This window comes from Vicugna pacos, chromosome 16 (assembly GCF_048564905.1).
Source record: "Vicugna pacos chromosome 16, VicPac4, whole genome shotgun sequence".
In the NCBI taxonomy this organism is placed as follows: domain Eukaryota; kingdom Metazoa; phylum Chordata; class Mammalia; order Artiodactyla; family Camelidae; genus Vicugna; species Vicugna pacos.
In genome coordinates this window covers 62,503,359-62,520,406 of record NC_133002.1, presented here as the reverse complement: position 1 = coordinate 62,520,406, position 17,048 = coordinate 62,503,359, and the positions used below count along the sequence as shown (strand labels likewise).

The window sequence follows — 17,048 nt, the reverse complement described above, 5'->3', positions numbered from 1 at the left end:
AAATTCTGTCCAGTTTCGTCATTGCTTTTTTGGGAGGAGATTTGGTCAGCCCTTCCATCTGCTACTCCAGAAATCTCCCCCACATACAAAAACTTAAATTTTCTAGTAGCTATACAGAAAAAGATAGAAAGATGAAGTTAGTTTTAATGATGTATTTAACCTAACTTAATATAAAACATTATTCCAACAGGTAATCAACACTTTAAAAATTACAAATGAACTATTTTACTTTTCTTCCTGCTCAGCCTTTGAAACCTGGGGTGGGGTGCCTTTTTACTGCTACAGCGCATCTTCGTTTGGACCAGCCACGTTCAAGCACCGTCGAGATGTGGCTGCTGGCTGCCACGCTGGCCGGGCAAGGACGGCGGTTTGGCACCGGGAACCTGCTGCTTTCCAGGCGTGTCAGTGACGCGCGGTCGTGCTGAGGAGCCCCGATCCGCCGGGAGCGTCGGACCCTTCAAGGCTGAGATGGTACAATGAAACTCGGCTCTGCCAGCGGAAAGACCTCCCCGCCTTTCGGGGCTGTGCGCGGGGGCTGCCGTCAGCCTGCGGAGGGACGGCGGCGCCGCTCCCCGGGCGCGCGGGGGCTCGGCGGTGGCTACGCAGCGGCGGTCCGGGGAGGGGAGCGCCCGCCGGGCCCGGGGCCGCCGGCCGGGGCGCTCGCGGGGGGTGGCTCCCGCCGTAACACAGCGCGTTCGGACAGGGGGGCCTTGCGGGGTTCCGCGCGCGGCCGAGGCGGGGCTTCAGCGCCGGGCCCCTCGGGAGGAAGGGCGGGGCGCGCGTCGGACGCCGGCCACACCCGGCTCGGGCGAGCGGGCGAGCCCCGGCGGCCCCGGCCGGACCCCCGCGAGCCCCGCCTCCCGCGGTGGGCGGAGCCGACCTCCGACCTCCGTGCGCCCCACCCCGCGGCCGGCCCCTCGGCAGCCGGGCGCGGTTTCCCGGGGACGCGTTTCCCGCCGCACCGCGGCCGCCCGGACCGTCCTGGCGGAGCACCTTCCGGCGGCCCCGGCGCGGAGCCCTGGGCCCGGCGGCGGCCCGGCGGCGGCCCCGGCGTGGCTGTCTCACGGCGCGGCGCGAGCTCGGGAGCCGCACCCCAAGGGACCCCCGCCGCACGCCCCCGGAGCGCCTGGCTCCCCCAGCGGGCCCCGCCCCCACCCCGGCTCCGGAGGGCCCGGCCCCGTCGGGAGGAGCCGCGGCCCGGCTCGGGCGCCCAGGCGGCCCGGCTCGGCCCAGGTAGGTTCCTGCGGGAGCGCTGGACGCGCTCGTGCGCTGGTGTGTCTGGGCAGCGCATGGGCGGCCTGGGTGACTTCTGCCTGTAACTTCACAGTTTCCGAAAATGTCAAACCTGCGGCTGGGCACTTAGTCGATTATTAAGCCGGTGGCCCTGCTTAGTAATTTCAGAACTAGGTAAGAGAACGCGAAGTCCGTGTTCTCGCAGACCGAGCCTCCCGCACACCCTGTCCCTCCTGGTCTTTCCTGTCCTAATCACGTCGCCGCCGCCGCCCACTGAATCCTCGTAGGGGAGGATGCCTCCAGCGAGGTTGGCCCGCCCAGGTAAAGCCCGAGGGGAAGAGTACTCTGAGTCCCTGTGCAGGACCACCTGACACCCGGGGGAGGGCGCAGAGTGTGGCCAGGTGAGCGCCTGCACCCACCTTGGGCAGGGAAGGCCGGCCTCCAGCGCTGTTGCCACAGGGTGATCCTGCGGTGGTGGGGTCCTTGGGCCTTGCAGGTTATAGCTGCTGCTTATGGTGGCCAGTTCTGAGCCAGGTGCCAACAGGACATTGCATTCACGTTTCATTGACTGGTCACAGCGGTCCTGCCAGGCAGACATCTTAATCCCGCTAACAAGTGAGGGGTCAAGGCTCAGAGAGGTTGAGTGACTTGCCCGAGGCCTCCACTGGAGCGGCTTCGAGGACAGTGTGTGCCTGCACCAGCTCTCCGTAGGCCGCACCTCAGCCCCTGGTTTCTCCCTTTAGTGTGGAGACCATGCCAAAGCTGCAGGGCTTCGAGTTCTGGAGCCGCACCCTGGGGGGGGCCCGCCACGTGGTGGCCCCCATGGTGGACCAAAGCGAGCTGGCCTGGAGGCTGCTGAGTCGCCGCCACGGGGCCCAGCTGTGCTACACGCCCATGCTGCATGCCCAGGTCTTCGTCCGCGATGCCAACTACCGCAAAGAGAACCTGTACTGCGAAGTGTGCCCCGAGGACCGGCCCCTCATCGTGCAGGTGGGCAGGGCGAGAGCCCTAGACGGCCAGCAGGGTGCCTTTCCCTCAGCCTTCCTGGGAACAGCTCCTTGAGATCCTCGGGGAGGCCTCGAGGCCACGGGCTGCCGTTTGTCCGAGACTGACCCCTTTCCAAGAGCAGTCTCTGACGTCTGGCGAACAGACGGCTTGGGTGCTGTGAAAGACACCTGGCGCCCTGACATCACCCACACGTGTCTCTTGTAGCTCCCTGCTTATCAGAACCGTTTGAAAGAACGGCTCTGCTCTTGGCCAAGTCAGCGATGCCGGCTTTCCGTGTGAGTCTCTCACTCAGCCTGCTGCTGGCCTGGGGACGCGTCCCAGCTCAGTCACACTGTGGCATTTGGGACGGGCTGCCTCCTGTGCTCATCCCCGGGACCACACCCCCACTGGTCACACGTGGACCCCTCGGGGCAGCTTGGGGGCTGGGGCCTGGCTGGGGCTCATGGCAACTTTCGTCTCCTCCAGTTCTGTGCCAATGACCCAGAGGTGTTTGTCCAGGCGGCTCTCCTGGCGCAGGATTACTGTGACGCCATCGACCTGAATCTGGGTTGCCCGCAGATGATAGCCAAGCGCGGTGAGTGCCTGCTTTAGGAAGAGGTGTGGCTCTGAGCCCCGGTGCCCTGGGAGCGAGCGAGGTGAGGGCTTGGCGCAGGCTTGGCCCTGCCTCAGGTGGTGGCAGCCCAGGCGGCAGCCAGTTGTCTCTTTGCTCCTCCCTCTGGATGGCAGCCCACCTCGGGTGCCAGGGTCAGGGGCTGGGGTTCAGCTGGCTGGTACAGGCCAGTCGCTCACTTTGTTGCTGGGTTATGTTGTTGGACTCCCTCTGGATAAACGGGTTTTGCTGAAAGGAGGTCCGCCCCAACACTCTCGTGTTGCCTTGGGTGCCAGTGGCTGCTTCCCTGGCATCTTGGCCTTTGTCCCTGGGCCTGAGGACGTGCCAGTTGACCAGAGACCGTGTAGGGTGGGCGTTCCGTTCAGTACTCGTGCGCTCAGGCCACGTGGAGAATAGAACCTGGCCAGGCAGCTCTTTGCCCGTGTGGCTGCGGGAGGGGTGCAGAGGCCATGTCTGTCCTTCATAGGTCACTACGGCGCCTTTCTGCAGGAGGAGTGGGACCTGCTCCAGAGAATGAGTGAGTTGGCCACATGCTCCCTGCGGGGATTGGGGCCACGCTGTGGACGGCAGCAAGCCCCAGCGACAGCCTGGCAGGGCTCGGGAAAGGACAGTGGCCAGCAGAATCCTGGCCGTGGCGCTCTCCCTGTGGTAGAAGGCAGCTGTGAAGAGTGGCCCGTCCCATGCCAGCCGCCCCCTTAGAACCAGATAGTGGGTGCTGGGGCAGCGTCCTCGCCCATTGCCGGCTCTCCTGGCGCCCGGGGGTGGGAGGCGGGGCTCTCAGCGGCCGCCTGCGGGTGGGCCCCTACAGCCTGCCTCTCGGAACCCACGCTGCCGTTCCCCAGTTCTGCTCGCTCACGAGAAGCTCTCCGTCCCCGTCACGTGCAAGATCCGCGTCTTCCCGGAGATCGACAAGACCGTGCGGTACGCCCAGATGCTGGAGAAGGCTGGCTGCCAGGTGAGGGCCCCGCGCTGTCCCCCGCCTCTAGGAGTGCCTTTGAGGGCTTACCCCTGGGGTGGGCCGGGTTCACAGTGACTTTTAGGTGATGGGTGGGGACGCCAGTACTGGGTGGGGGGTGTGAGCCTCAGCCACCTTCTCCCCACCCCCCCCAGTCCTGGGGTCAGGTGGGTGCCCTTTCCTTCCTCGTTTGTGCCTTTGGCCTTGGGCAGTGGAGCTGCTGGGTCTTTTGAGAAAGGGTCTGGACCTCACTCCGAATCCTGGGTGGCGTTGGGGGCGGGGGGGCCTCTGATGTGGGAGCCCCAGGTAGCACCCCCAGGGTGTCAGCGGCCCTAAGTGCAGCCCAGAGGACCAGGGTGGGGACTGAGTGAGCCAGGCACAGGACGGCCTCTGCTCTGCTCCACATGGGAAGCCGATGCCCCGTAGGCGAAGGTAGAGGGTCCCCTGCAGTTGGTTTGGGGGCTGCAGCGGAGAGCCGGGCTGAGCTGTTGCTGTTGTGCCCTAGTTGCTGACGGTGCACGGCCGCACCAAAGAGCAAAAGGGGCCCCTGTCCGGCAGCGCGTCCTGGGAACACATCAAGGCTGTGCGGTGAGTGGGCCCTGGGGGAAACCGGGGACCGGGGGCGTTACCGTCTGGCCCCAGGGCAGGGCACTCAGCCCTTTGAGTGTAGGGTTGGGGTGGGGAGGCTGGGGGCAGGGGGAAGGGAGAGGCCCTGCCTGGATGGAGTCTGACGGGTGGGGATGGGCCAGCATCCTCTTCTGAGTGTCTGCCCATCCTACTCCCAACAGGAAGGCGGTGGCCATCCCTGTGTTTGCCAACGGGAACATCCAGTGTCTGCGGGATGTGGAGCGCTGCCTCCAGGACACGGGGGTACAGGGGGTCATGAGTGCAGGTGAGGGTGCACCCTTGCCCATGGAGGGACCCATCCGCGTTGTGGGGCCACTGGCCCAGCTGAATGGCCTCAGGCTCATGCTGCCCGCACTGAGGGGCCCCGCCTGCTTGACAGGCCAGAGCTTTCAGGCCAGTGGCTGGCCTTGCCCTGGCAGGGGGTGAGGCAGGGGGCGCATCCCTCTGGGGTGTGAGCCCCTGAGCCTCGAGCCCCCTTCCCCTACAGAGGGAAACCTGCACAACCCTGCCCTGTTTGAGGGCCGCAGCCCCGCCGTCTGGGAGCTGGCCGAGGAGTACCTGGACATTGTGCGCCAGCACCCCTGCCCCCTATCCTACGTCCGTGCCCACCTCTTCAAGCTGTGGCACCACACGTGAGTTGCCCCCCAGAGCAAAAGTTGTCTGGTCTGAGCCCTGCCTGGGCACTGAGGGTTTTAAGACGGACTCAGGTCTGGGGGGGCCGCAGTGATGGAGCGGGGCAGGAGGCAGGGGGCCTGAGTCAGAGGAGAGACTGGCCTCTGTGCCCAGTGCTCGGTGGCTCTGATGGGCCGTGTGTCTCAGGCTGCAGGTGCATCAGCAGCTTCGTGAGGAGCTAGCCAAGGTGAAGACCCTGGAGGGCGTTGTGGCGGTGAGCCGGGAGCTGAGGCTGCGGTGTCAGGTGGGTGCCGCAGTGGTGTGGTGCCGGGCGGCGGGAGAGGGGCTGGGGCCTGGGGCCTCTGACCATGGGCCCTCTGGGGTTTTGCAGGAGGATATGTCCAGGCAGAAGGAGGGAGAGAAGCCTTCGGGCAGCTTGCCTTTCTCTCACTGGATCTGCCAGCCCTATTTCCGGCCAGGGTGAGCCTCTTGCATGTGGGCTGGGGGGCGAGGGGGGCCAGCTCCATCCCTCAGGGACCGGGCTTGTTGGGGGCGGCACGGGGCGGGCTCTCCCTTGTCAGCCTGTGCTTAGGTTTTAAATCATTTCTTTTTGTAAGCTGCTTTTCTGAGCTCCTCTGATCCTGGGTGAATTTGTCCTGGCATCAGGAGGTGACCCTCCTGGGCTTCCTCTGGGTTGTCATCTGTAGCCACAGCCCTGTTCAGTGGCTCAGACCCTGGTGCCCCACCGTGTCCCAGTCTCTGTGCCAGCCACTGGGGCCCAGCCCCGGCTTGGGCTGCCTGAACCGAGCCCCAGAGGAGCCCTGGGGCTGCAGCGGGCCGGCTGCCTCTCATGGGCATTCCCCAGCTCCACCCGCTGCCCCTTCTTTCCAGGCCCAGGGAGGGGAGCAAGGAAGGTGGGGCTGCCCGCAGCAAGCGGGCCCTGGAGGAAGAGGAGGGCAGCACGGACGTCCTGTCCAAGAATAAGCAGAAGAAGCAGCTGAGGAACCCCCACAAGACCTTCGACCCCTCACTGAAGCGTAAGCTGCTGCCACTGCTGGAGTCTGGGGAGGAGGCTGCCCACCCCCCTGGGGGGCCCCCAGGACAGGTGCTCTGATACTAAGAGCAGGAAGGGCCCTGTGACCTGTCCACAAGCCCCCAAGGAGGCTGTTGGGTCCCAGGAGGCCCCAGCCAGCAGCCCTGCCTGCCATCTTCCCTCAGGGCTGCCATCCCAAGAAGGTCCTTCCAGCGGGAGGCGTCTGTGGTGGGCATAGAGCCCGAAGACCATTGGGTGGGTGGGAGGAGGTTTCCCAGCAGGACCATACGCGCCGCGTCCTCTGCCCTCCCAGAGCCGCCCAGCCAGTGAGCGGGGACAGTCCCTGGGGGCTCTGTGGGGGAGATGGCCATGGTGGGTGGGCCTGCCTTCTTCAACTAGCACCTCTTTTTGTTCTTTTCCCAGCAAAATATGCCAAGTGTGATCAGTGTGGAAACCCAAAGGTGAGGCCTGGCCCAGGGCAGAGCTCAGCCCCTGGAGGGGCGGGCACCTGGGCGAGCGCCCTTTTCCTGGCTGGGAGGGGCTTCTTCCCTGTGAGGCTGGCGCTGCCCAGCCTAGGACAGCCCCTCCTGTGCTCCTGGCCGGCCCTGGCCACTCGCTGAGGCTCCAGGGCGGCCAGGGAAGGGCACCAGCCCCAGGCTCACAGGCTTTCCTCCTTCCAGGGCAGCAGGTGTGTGTTTAACCTCTGCCGCGGCTGCTGCAAGAAGCGAGCTTTCCGAGAGACTGCTGACTGCCCAGGTGAGGGTACCTGCTGCCCTCGGCACCCCTACCCTTGCCGGGCAGTTGGCCCTGCACCCTCCTAAGCTGTTTTCCTCCTCTTACCCCTCTGCCAGGTCATGGGCTGCTCTTTAAAACCAAACTGGAGAAGGCCCTGGCCTGGAAGGGGGCACGGCCCCAGCTGCAGGAAGCTCAGCAGGCAGGGCCTGGGGAAGCAGGTGGCTTTCCTGAGGTCGTGGGCAGTGCCCTGGCCTGAAGGGCAGCTGCAGCCCCCGTGCCACCCACCAGGCCTCAGGCCCGCTGCCGAAGCCGCGGCACATCCTGCTCAAGGAAATGCCTTTACTCAGGGAACCTCCTGCTATTTCACGTGGAAGCTCAAGCTGGTCCCCCTTGGCCCAGGCTGAGGGCCCGGAGGTGCTACACCAGGGAGCAGGCTCCCAGGCAGAACTGGCCCGTCCTCGCGACTCCCGTGTGTTCACATGGACAATAAATCACTTCAAAGTTGGGCGTGCAGAGAGCTGGCCTGCAGCCTTCCCAGGTCATCCAGACCTGGGTGGAGTCGGGGCCAGCAGGATGGGGGAAGGGTAGCAGCGTCCCACCTGAAGGGTCACACACTGGTGCAGCCCCGCACAGCCACGTGGAGGAGGCTCAGCTCCCTCCTGCCACCCGCATGGTGCCTGAATGTGCGGAGGGGGAGCCCAAGGGACTGGGGCCTGGGCCAGAGGACCCCACGGAGACAAGAAGAAGTGGTGCGGGGTGTTCTCAGGCTGCCCTTTAATGGACTGAGATTCAACAACTGTAGCCCCAGACGACACACCAACATGGGGGCTGGGCGGTGTGCTGCCGGGTGGGGCCCTGAGTGCCACAGGGGTGAGCCCTGCAGGCCCCCCTTCCAGCAAAGCCCACCTCTGCCCCAGGGCCCCCGGCACAGGGTGCAGCAAGGGGGAGGGAAGGGGCCGAGGGCTGCATCATCCAGCAGCCAGGTCCCACAAGAGGCCACAGTCGATGCCTCCAGACGTGCTGCGGGAGCAGGTGGGAGGCCTGGAGCAGGTGGGGCGAGGCGTCCTGGAGGCCACCGGGGTCCTCACATGTTGGTGCTCATGCGGGACTGGCTGTTGGCCGGTGTCAGCTCCCCCTGGCTCCCTTCTCGGGGAGGGGACTGTGGTGGAGACAGCCACTCAGCCCTGAGGCGCACACACGGTCCCCATCCCTCTCCCTGGGACCCCTGCCCGCACCTTGACATGGATCTGGTTGCGCAGCACGGCCGCCCGCAGGATCATGGCCTTGGCGCGGCGCTGGAACTCCTTGCCCATCAGCAGAGACTTCTCAAAGGTGGTGCTGCGCTGGTCCACGTCACGGGCGTACAGGATCTGGGGAGGGACAGGGCTCAGTAGGGCCCGGGGCCCCCTCATGGCACCCCCACCGGGGGCGGCCTGGCTACCTTGCTGTGGGAGTCGATGCGGGCGTTGATGAGCCCCTCCAGGATGAGCTGCGTCAGCTCGTCCTCCAGTGCCGCCACTGTGGTGTTGAAGGCTGTGGCCATCTTGCGCATGTCTGCCGACACGTAGGGGCTGAAATACTGTGGAGCGGAGGGGACGTGAGCTGCCCAGTTTCCAGTGCACCCGCGGCGCCCAGCCTCGGCCCCTATCCCCTTGTTCACCTGGATGAGGGCCCGGTTGCGAATCTGAGTGTACAGGGTCCTGACATGGGGGGCCAGGTACATGTCCAGGAGTAGGTTGTCCTGGTGAGGAAAGCTGGTCAGGGACGGCGGCCCCGGGACCTCTGCACCGCCCTCCAGGCCGGGCCATGCCCCTCACCTTCATCTCATCAAGCATCTTCAGGCACGAGGCATACTTGGACTCATAGAATTTGAAGATGATGTCCCGAACCTGTGGCTCCAGCTCCAAGAACAGCTTGAAAGAACTACAGATTGGACAGACTCCTCAGAACAGCCCCACTCACCCCCTGCCCACCCTGAAGGTGGGTGGGCGCAGGGCTGGAGAAAGGGCCTAGCAACACACACCCCCCCCGCTACCCACCTGCTGGAGATGACATTGCGCTGCAGCTCCTGACGGTCAAAGGTGGCCAAAGCACACAGGCCGCCATAGACGGCCACGTTGCTTGGAGAGAGCAGCTGAGGGGCAAGCAGGGAGGTGGGTGCAGAGACCCCAGGTCACAGGCAGGCAGGACAGAAGTCTGGATTGGGTCCCCCCACCCTACCCACTTACAGGACACCTGGGACCCACCCTGTGCAGGAGACACCCCAGCAGAGAGCCCTCACTCTGCTTTTTCAGCCACAGCAAAGGCTCCTCCCTGGAGACCCTCACCTCTGGGAAGTCGCAGTGATCAAAGGAAGCCAGCAGGAAGCACTTGGCAGCCTGTTTGTACTTGCGTGCAGCCAACTCCGCCAGGCCTGGGGATGGGGTGGGGGTAGGATGAAGCCCAGCACCAGGATGAAGGGGCCAGGGTGGCCTAGACCAGACGACCCTCAGCGTCAGGGACAGAAATGCAGGCTCGTGAGAAATGAGACCACGGGAACACCAGCGACACTCTGGACCAGGTGCCCTGGGAGTCTGGGTAGCTGCTGTTCCCACTGCAGAGGTCTGGTGGGCTGATATGCCCGGGGGCTGGGGGGCTGAGGGGTGGACATGGGACACGGACGGGACCGCCTTGGCAGCAGCTGTCAAAAAACCACACTGCCACTCCCAACCACAGGTCACACACTAGTCTCCCCATGCAGGACCTGAGCTGGACAGTGACATAGGTGACACAGGTGTGGGGGCCAGGCGCTTCCCCAGCTGGGACAGGGTCTGCTGTGGTGCCCTCACCTGCCGCACACTTGAGCTTGGTGAGGATGGCCTGAGTCTGGGTATCTCGCTCCCCACGCTGCTGCAAGGGTAGGGGGTACACATGAGCAACCCTGGTCCCAGCCTCAGTCTATGAGGACAGAAGGGCGACTCCGGGAGGATGAGGGCCACTGGGGACAGAGTCTGAGGGGCACAGAGCCAGTGTTACCTCGGCAATTTCCGGGGTGGACTCGGCCTTGCTGACGTAGCTCAGCACATGAGACCAATTCTGCAAGTAGACACTGACCTGCGGGTGGGATGGACTCAGCCTGGGGCACCCGACCCTGGCCCACCGACAGTGCCGCCCTGCGGCCCCGCTCAGAGCATCCATCCCAGGGCCCACCTTGATGACGTTGAGGCACATGTTAATGACATGCTTGGCGCTGGTGCAGTAGTCCCGGGCCCGGGAGTAACACTTGAGGGCGTTGCTGAGGTCCCCACAGTCCAGATAGTGGTCACCCAGGTCATCGTGGCCGCGCCTGTGGGTCCGGCCACAAGTGACGCTGGTGGGGCCTGGGCCTGGCTGCTCCCCCAACGAAGGTGCACCTGGCGCCCTCAGTGGGCCCCTCCGCTACCCCGCGCACCTGACGCTCTCCTTGAAGAAACTACCCCCACCTCTGCCCCTCGCACGCCTGGGCCTGGCTGCCCCCACCTCCGAAGGTGCACCTGGCGCCCTCAGTGGGCCCCTCCGCTACCCCGCGCACCTGATGCTCTCCTTGATAGAGTTGCCCTTGTAGTTCTTCAGGTCAGTGTCCAGTTTCTCCAGCTTCAGCAAGGCCTTCTTCCTGGTGGCCTCCACCCAGGCCGTGTCCAGGGGCGGGGGCTCCACACCACTCTCTGGGATGGCGTCGGGTGTGTTCTGCAGCTCCCTAAGGGAGGACCTGGCCATCAAGGGCCCACGTGCAGGAAGGCGGGTGCTCCCAGCAGCCCTCACCCCTACCAGGAGAGCGCCCAGTTGGCACAGGGGCAGTCCCAACCACAGGAGCCTGCAGCCTGGTGGGGAAGCCCAGCGGGAAACGGGCCCTGTGGCCGTGCTGAGAAGGAATCACATTGTCTTCTCCACTGGCTCTGTTCAGTGTCAGAACTGCACACACATAGGTGTGCAAAAACAGCCCAGGATGACATGGAGAGAGCCTGAATTCTCAGCTGGGAGAGTGAGAATCTAGCCCAATGGGCCATTTACTGCCCCTCCTGGCTTTTCAACAAGAAAGCCCTCTCACTGTGTCGTGGGATCAGGCGCTGCAGGAGCAGAGGAAGGGCGCCTGCCCAGACTGGCCCCGATGGAGACACACCACACCCAGCCCCTAGTGCCTGCGCCCCTGCCTGTCTTGCGGAGCCCCAGCCTCACCTGGCAGCCTCTGAGAGCTTGCGGTGGATCTCCTCATACATGTCCACGTTGAAAGTCCTCTGCACGAAGGAGAGGGCCATCTTCAGGGCCTCCACCCGCAGCGGGGGGCAGTGGTCAGCAATGAACTGCAAGCGCTCAATGCGCATCAGGCCGCTGTAGCTGGCCGCGTACTGCTCCAGGTCCTGGGGGTGGGGGGATGGTGCAAGCTGGGACCCCAGACCCCAAGCCCTGGCCAGTGAGTCAGGAGCAAGGACCTGAATGCTAACCCTTCCGTGTCTCGAGAGACTCTGCACCCACTATGGGAACAACTAGGCACGTGGGCACCAAATAAACCACTGTCTAGGTGCCGAGAGGCCACTCAAGGTGGGCCAGTGCAAGGGCCTCGAGTGGAGCGCCACCCAGGGGTGAGTGGCCAGAGCCACACAGGCGCCGGCCCATAACTGCCAATTATGAAGCTGAGCAGCAAGGAGATGGTGCTTCCCAGGCTAGGCCGCGAGGAAGGCCTGCCCTGGTGGTGAAACTCCACCTGCGGGGCGGCCTGGCACACAGGGCTCCTCCAGGGCAGAGAAGCAGGTGCAGACTCTGGAGCTGACTAGGAACCCATCATGAGACCTAAAGGTTCTGGGTCAGGAAAAGCCATGGTCAGAGTTGGGAGCCTAGCCTGGACCTCCCAGCAGGACACACCCCAACAACCTCCCCCCCAGCACCTGCCAGGCTCCGTACCAAGGTGGGGTTCTCCACCACGTAGTTGACATCGGGCGCGTTCTGCGGGTCCTCCTGGGGGTCCACGTCAATCTGCATGGGCTCCACTGCCCCCTGCAACACAGGCCAGCACCTTGGCACCTCGAGCAGGGGTCGCCCAGAGAGGGCAAGAGACCCTCAGTGTGCCCCAGCTCAGCCCGGCTGCCATCTCCCGGGTGGGCGGGCTCCTGTCCCCCAAGCCCCTCCGCACCCCCCACCACATCCAGCGCGGCCACATAAGGGGAGCCTCCTAGCAAGCCTGGCGGCTCAGGAGCTGAACCCTAGGCCGGACTGCGACGGCCCATCTCCGGGGCTGGAAGCAGACGCCGGAGGACCGCTACCCAGGGACCCCCGAGGGTCCCTACGCGTTCCCAGCCGCTATCCTGACGCAGCCTCCTCCGAGCAACAGGGACGAAACAGACGCGGCCTCGACCCGGGCGCGTCCGAGCAGCCAGAGAGGCAGCGCCGGGCCGAGTCCCGCCGCGGGACGGGGCCGCGGCCGGGAGGCGGGAGGCGGGAGGGGGTCGCCTGGGCGCCCTGGTCCTGGCCCCTGTCCTGGAAGGTACCTCATAAAGCAGCGTACAGGCCGACAGGCTGGCACTCAGGCTGAAGTCCCCGGCCGTGCCCGGCTGGAAGAGCTCTGACCTACCGCTGGGAGCGGCGCAGTGCACATCTGCCACTGACGACGCGGCCGCGCGGGGGGCCGGGCCAGCCCTCATTCTTTCCTGACTCTCTGCACCCCCCGACCCTGACACAGAGCTGGCTGGCTGCTGAAGGAGAGAGAGCGTTAGCGCGCCGGGCCTGCGGGGCCGACGGGCGGGACGCTGCGGCCGGAGGCCGGGCGCGGGGAGGACGCCGCGCGGGGGGCGCGCACGGCCGGCCCCGCTCCGGCCCGGCGACGGGGGCGCGGAGGGGCCGCCGGCCGCGGCTCGTTACCTGCAAGTTAAACACCTGGACCGGCAGCGGCATCTTCGCCCACCCCGCCGCAGCGCGCCGTCCACTTCCGGGGCAGCGCGACCGCCGCTTCCGGGTCGTGGCGCGGGCGGGGGCGGCCCTTAAAGGGGCCGCGGCGCGCCTGGTCGGGCGGTGCCCGCGGGTCCCGCGGCCGCATGAGCCGCGCGCGGGGGGCTTTGTGCCGGGCCTGCCTCGCGCTGGCGGCGGCCCTGGCCGCGCTGCTGCTGCTGCCGCTGCCGCTGTCCCGCGCGCCCGTGCCGGCCCCGACCCGGGCCCCGACCCCCGACCCCGGCCCGCGCGCGTCCCCTGCCCGGCCCGCCGCCTCCCCGCTCCTGCGGCCCGAGGACGTCTTCATCGCGGTCAAGACCACCCGGAAAAACCATGGGCCGCGCCTGGGGCTGCTGCTGCGCACCTGGATCTCCCGCGCCCGACGGCAGGTGGGCCCCGCCCGCCGGGGGATCCCGCCGACCCCGGCCGCCTCTCACGCCCTGGGATCCCTGCCCCCCGGATTCCCGACCTTGGGACCCCCATCCCGGTACTGCCACCAACCCCCCCCCCACGAGTCCTGCCCTCTGGACATCCACCGTCGGGATCCTCCACCTGGGACCTGTACCCGGCACCTCCGCCTTGGGACCCCCCCCTCCTTCAACCCCGCCCAGGACCCGCTGCCCACCGCTGTGTCCCCAGCAGGGCAGTCAAGCCCCAGGCCATGAGTATGTCCACCCTCTCCCGCCCCTTTCTGGGCTCAGGGTTGGGTGGGTTCTCCGGCTGATACAGGATGAGACCCCAGAAACTTCTCCAGTGACAGCAAGCCCATCCCCAGTGGCACCAGGCGTGCTGAGTGTTCTGGCAGGCTATCCGTGGAACACTGCCCCCCCTTTTCGGTGACCCCAACCTGTTTGAGCTCAGCCTGCCCCCCTACCCCGATGCCTCACAGGCTGTCTCTCCGCAGACATTCATCTTCACCGACGGGGACGACCCTGAGCTGCAGCTCCAGGGAGGTGCGTGCCCCCCAAGGCCAGCCCTGCTGGCCTGCCTGAAGGCCTCCTCCAAGATGTCCCTCAGTCCAGTGCCACACGGCCCCCTGCTGTGTGCAGGCGGGTTGTGGGGGGTTGAGGCACCTTCCCAGGGTCACACAACTGGTAGAGAACAGAGTCAGGATCCCCACCTGGCACTGACCCAGTGTCCAGGGCCCACCCTGCCAGCCATGCTCTGCCTCCCTTGCCTCCCTCGGCCACTGGCTGACTTCCCAGGGTACCTGGCTAGAGCCACGTCCCATGAAGAGGTGCCAGTAAAGAACCGTGCCTTCCAGGCCTGCCTCAATCAGGATGGTCTCACCTCAAGTCCTGTTTCCGGGCAAGTTTCTCCTTGTAGGTTTCAACGGTTGTCGTCTGCCTGGACCTCAGAGGTCAGCAGCAGGGTCATCCGAGTGGGGCCACGACAGGTCTACAGTTGTACCCCGCCTTGGAGCCTTGAGCAGGACAGCTGCATTTTGCCCTGACTTCAGTGGGGTGGGCTGGCAGTGGGCCTCGCCCTGGCCTCCATGCTTCTGTGTCCCCACCCGGCAGGCAGCCACGTCGTCAACACCAACTGCTCGGCTGTGCACACCCGCCAGGCTCTGTGCTGCAAGATGTCGGTGGAGTATGACAAGTTCATCGAGTCCAGACGCAAGTACGTGGTGGCCGCGCGCCCATGCCCTTCCCCCAGAGTGCCCAGGGCCGAGGCTGGGCCCACACACCTGGGCCCAGGGTGGAGGCCTCTCCCCCTGGGCCAGGCCTCGCTCCAGAGACTCCTGCACCTCTCCCAGGTGGTTCTGCCACGTGGACGATGACAACTACGTGAACTCAGAAGGCCTGCTGCAGCTGCTGGCCACCTTCTCACCTAGCCAGGACGTCTACCTGGGGCGGCCCAGCCTGGACCACCCCATCGAGGCTACCGAGCGGGTCCAGGAAGGTGGCACCGTGAGTGCTGGGCCGGGGAGGGGCAGCTGAGAGCATGGAGGCCCCAGCCGGGAAGAGGCAGGTGTCCGATCCACCCAGAGGGGCTTTTCGGGAGCTGGGCCAGTGAGGAGGGGCCGTGGGAGGGGCTGGGGCCACAGGAGACCGCATGGGAGAAGTCTGGGTTCCCCGGCACTCCGAGAGGCCTTCTGTCGCTTGCCTGGGAGCCCTGAAGGGCGGCTTAAGGACAACCCCCGGGGTGTCCAGGCGAGGAGTCAGGGTGGGGAGCCCTGACTGCCAGCCCCCTCCACCCAGGTGACCACCGTCAAGTTCTGGTTCGCTACAGGCGGGGCCGGGTTCTGCCTGAGCCGGGGCCTGGCCCTCAAGATGAGCCCCTGGGCCAGGTGAGTGGGGCAGTGAGAGCACGGGCTGGGGGTACAGAGATAGGGTGGCGCTGACCTGTCCTCCACTGCCCACCCCCAGCCTGGGCAGCTTCATGAGCACCGCCGAGCGCGTGCGGCTGCCGGACGACTGCACGGTGGGCTACATCGTGGAGGGGCTGCTGGGTGCCCGCCTGCTGCACAGCTCCCTTTTCCACTCCCACCTGGAGAACCTGCAGAGGCTGCCGCCCGACTCCGTGCTCCAGCAGGTGGGCCTGCCCGGCCCCTGCCCTCTGCCGGGTCCCATGCGCTCATCCCACTTGGCGCCCAAGTGGGCTCCTGTTTGAGCAAGGACTCAGGGGTGGGTCCCAGCACTCCGGCAAATTTGCCAGGCCCCAGGATCCTGGGTGTAGGGGGCTCCCAGACTCAATGTTGGGGCCCGTTTGCAAAGGGTAGCATCTGGGCTTTCCGAGGCAGGTGGGCCCAGGGCAGCGGTCCTGGGGTGACGGGAGGGAGGATCAGCTTTGGGCAGAGGGTTGCAGAGCCCTCACCCCGACACGTGCGCCAGCCACCTCTCTAGGTGTCTTGCATGCTGGCCGCGGCCCGCGGCCCTCAGCCCACGTCGCCCTCCAGTGCTGCTCCTGAGTCTGCCCTGAGGGCACCGGGTCAGGGGCTCTGGGGAACTGGGAGGCCGAGCAGCCTCTCCCCTGGAGGACACAGCAGGAGACGCTGGCCCGAAGAGAGCGACTCTCCCTCCTCCTCTTCCCCAGGTCACCCTGAGCTATGGGGGCCCTGAGAACCCTCAGAACGTGGTGAACGTGGCCGGAGGCTTCAGCCGGGAGCAGGACCCCACAAGGTGAGGGGCGGGCAGGGGAGGCGTGCTGGCACCAGCCCTCCCTCCCTGCAGCCCTGACCCCCACTTCCCTCCCAGGTTTAAGTCCATCCACTGCCTTCTCTACCCGGACACGGACTGGTGTCCTGCGCGGAAGCAGGATGACCTTGCTTCTCGGTGACCTTCGACCCGTGACCCAAACGTGGCTCTGGCTCTGCCCCCAGTGTGGGTGGGTGACGGCTGCCCAAGAGAGCAGGAACTGCCCGCCCTGGGCTCAGTCAGCTGCCCCAAGTGGCTACGGCCACGGCCTCATCCAGGGGGACACTCGGGCTGGCCTGCCAACTCCTACATGGCCCCTGGCAGGCCTGGCGCCGTGTTCCTGCCCTGGGGTCCACACTTTGCAGCCTGCAGGATGCTCCTCCTCCCAGCCCAGCCCCCACTGTCACCCGAAGGGCCTCCACCCAAGGGTGAGGGGGCCTGGGACGGGGCTGGCTTCCGGTTCCCAGGGCTCCGTCCTGCTCCCCTCCTTGCTGGAGAGGGGACTCCAGGCCGGGGTCTTGGGTGGGGTCTTGCAGCCAAGCAGCGGGGACTGCAGCGGCTGCGCCAGCTGTCCTACCAGGGGGGCCGCCCTCCACATGCCAGGCTCGGAGCCCAGCCAGAGCCGCCCTGCCTCTGAGGGGAGCTGCACACTGGGATGCAGGCCCCTGGCCGGCTGCACTTGGCACAGATCACTCCTAGCCCAGGCATCTCCACTCAGGGGCTGACTCACTGCTCAGTGCTTCCCCATCCCCTCCCCCCACCCCAAGTCCTTAAAACAGCAGGAGCCTCTTGCCTGGGGTCCCCCTGCAGTGAGACATCCCCGTCCTGCCAGCGGACTCACCTTGATGGTACCTTTCCAGGGAGGAGAAACAGACAGGGGAGGCAGTGCCTGCCCCCTGCTCCTGCTCGGCTGCTGCAGCGAGTGAATAAAGGCTTGATTGTTATTCTCTGGTCCTTGTCTTAGTTAACTGGCTACACATGGAAGCTCAGCTCCGGACGGGGCCACACAGCATTCAGCTCCTCCCTGTGAGGCTCTGCCCCGAGACCAGCTCCACCTGGGCAGAGCTGCCTTCCTCCCGGCCTCCCAGCCAGCCTTGAGCTGCCCGCTGGACTCCCCGACATGACCCGGAGCGTACATGGGGGTGGGGAATCCTGCAA

At 65.9% G+C, this 17,048-nt stretch overlaps 3 protein-coding genes across 15 annotated transcripts; 2 read left to right on the top strand and 1 right to left on the bottom strand.

Annotated features, from left to right (window-relative positions):
* The first annotated feature begins 452 nt into the window (after positions 1–452).
* DUS1L (dihydrouridine synthase 1 like) lies at positions 453–7,320 on the top strand. Of its 2 annotated transcripts, none has more exons than XM_072939906.1 (14): positions 453–471; positions 1,977–2,223; positions 2,707–2,815; positions 3,318–3,368; positions 3,694–3,806; positions 4,312–4,394; positions 4,595–4,698; positions 4,921–5,065; positions 5,253–5,349; positions 5,437–5,525; positions 5,937–6,082; positions 6,502–6,539; positions 6,759–6,834; positions 6,930–7,204. In XM_072939906.1, the coding sequence occupies exons 2-14, from the start codon at positions 1,987–1,989 to the stop codon at positions 7,067–7,069; spliced, it is 1,428 nt and encodes a 475-aa protein (XP_072796007.1). In that variant the 5' UTR covers positions 453–471; positions 1,977–1,986; the 3' UTR covers positions 7,070–7,204. The 2 variants fall into 2 exon arrangements, with proteins under 2 accessions (XP_072796007.1, XP_015090875.1); XM_015235389.3 differs by lacking the exon at positions 453–471 and adding an exon at positions 934–1,233 and having other exon boundaries at positions 6,930–7,320.
* A 247-nt stretch (positions 7,321–7,567) lies between these two features.
* On the bottom strand, positions 7,568–14,259 carry GPS1 (G protein pathway suppressor 1). Of its 12 annotated transcripts, none has more exons than XM_015235387.3 (14): positions 14,041–14,259; positions 11,731–11,823; positions 11,008–11,189; positions 10,364–10,540; positions 10,003–10,138; positions 9,829–9,906; positions 9,642–9,702; positions 9,141–9,226; positions 8,853–8,947; positions 8,631–8,736; positions 8,474–8,554; positions 8,255–8,392; positions 8,049–8,183; positions 7,568–7,972 (listed from the first exon to the last, which is right to left on the bottom strand). In XM_015235387.3, exons 2-14 carry the CDS (start codon positions 11,806–11,808, stop codon positions 7,898–7,900), a joined length of 1,428 nt encoding a protein of 475 aa, XP_015090873.1. In that variant the 5' UTR covers positions 11,809–11,823; positions 14,041–14,259; the 3' UTR covers positions 7,568–7,897. The 12 variants fall into 12 exon arrangements, with proteins under 12 accessions (XP_015090873.1, XP_072795996.1, XP_072795997.1 ...); XM_072939895.1 differs by lacking the exon at positions 14,041–14,259 and adding an exon at positions 12,685–12,765; XM_072939896.1 differs by lacking the exon at positions 14,041–14,259 and adding an exon at positions 12,685–12,765 and having other exon boundaries at positions 9,642–9,699.
* On the top strand, positions 12,781–16,834 carry RFNG (RFNG O-fucosylpeptide 3-beta-N-acetylglucosaminyltransferase). Its single transcript, XM_072939907.1, has 8 exons — positions 12,781–13,139; positions 13,655–13,703; positions 14,271–14,373; positions 14,510–14,663; positions 14,955–15,043; positions 15,123–15,288; positions 15,790–15,875; positions 15,951–16,834. The coding sequence occupies exons 1-8, from the start codon at positions 12,858–12,860 to the stop codon at positions 16,030–16,032; spliced, it is 1,011 nt and encodes a 336-aa protein (XP_072796008.1). The 5' UTR covers positions 12,781–12,857; the 3' UTR covers positions 16,033–16,834.
* The last annotated feature ends 214 nt before the right edge of the window (positions 16,835–17,048 follow it).

Bases quoted from the DNA above. Each gene is read 5' to 3' on its own strand.
- DUS1L (XM_015235389.3), top strand. From the start codon at position 1,987: ATGCCAAAGCTGCAGGGCTTCGAGTTCTGGAGCCGCACCCTGGGGGGG. The intron at 4,395-4,594 runs GTGAGTGGGCCC...TACTCCCAACAG, and splicing joins GAACACATCAAGGCTGTGCG to GAAGGCGGTGGCCATCCCTG. The intron at 6,540-6,758 runs GTGAGGCCTGGC...TCCTCCTTCCAG, and splicing joins ATCAGTGTGGAAACCCAAAG to GGCAGCAGGTGTGTGTTTAA.
- GPS1 (XM_072939903.1), bottom strand. From the start codon at position 12,467: ATGAGGGCTGGCCCGGCCCCCCGCGCGGCCGCGTCGTCAGTGGCAGAT. The intron at 10,139-10,363 runs GTGCGCGGGGTA...CCGGACCCACAG, and splicing joins TCTATCAAGGAGAGCATCAG to GCGCGGCCACGATGACCTGG. The intron at 9,703-9,828 runs GTAACACTGGCT...CTACCCTTGCAG, and splicing joins CCACCCCGGAAATTGCCGAG to CAGCGTGGGGAGCGAGATAC.
- RFNG (XM_072939907.1), top strand. From the start codon at position 12,858: ATGAGCCGCGCGCGGGGGGCTTTGTGCCGGGCCTGCCTCGCGCTGGCG. The intron at 15,289-15,789 runs GTGGGCCTGCCC...CCTCTTCCCCAG, and splicing joins CCGACTCCGTGCTCCAGCAG to GTCACCCTGAGCTATGGGGG. The intron at 15,876-15,950 runs GTGAGGGGCGGG...CTTCCCTCCCAG, and splicing joins CGGGAGCAGGACCCCACAAG to GTTTAAGTCCATCCACTGCC.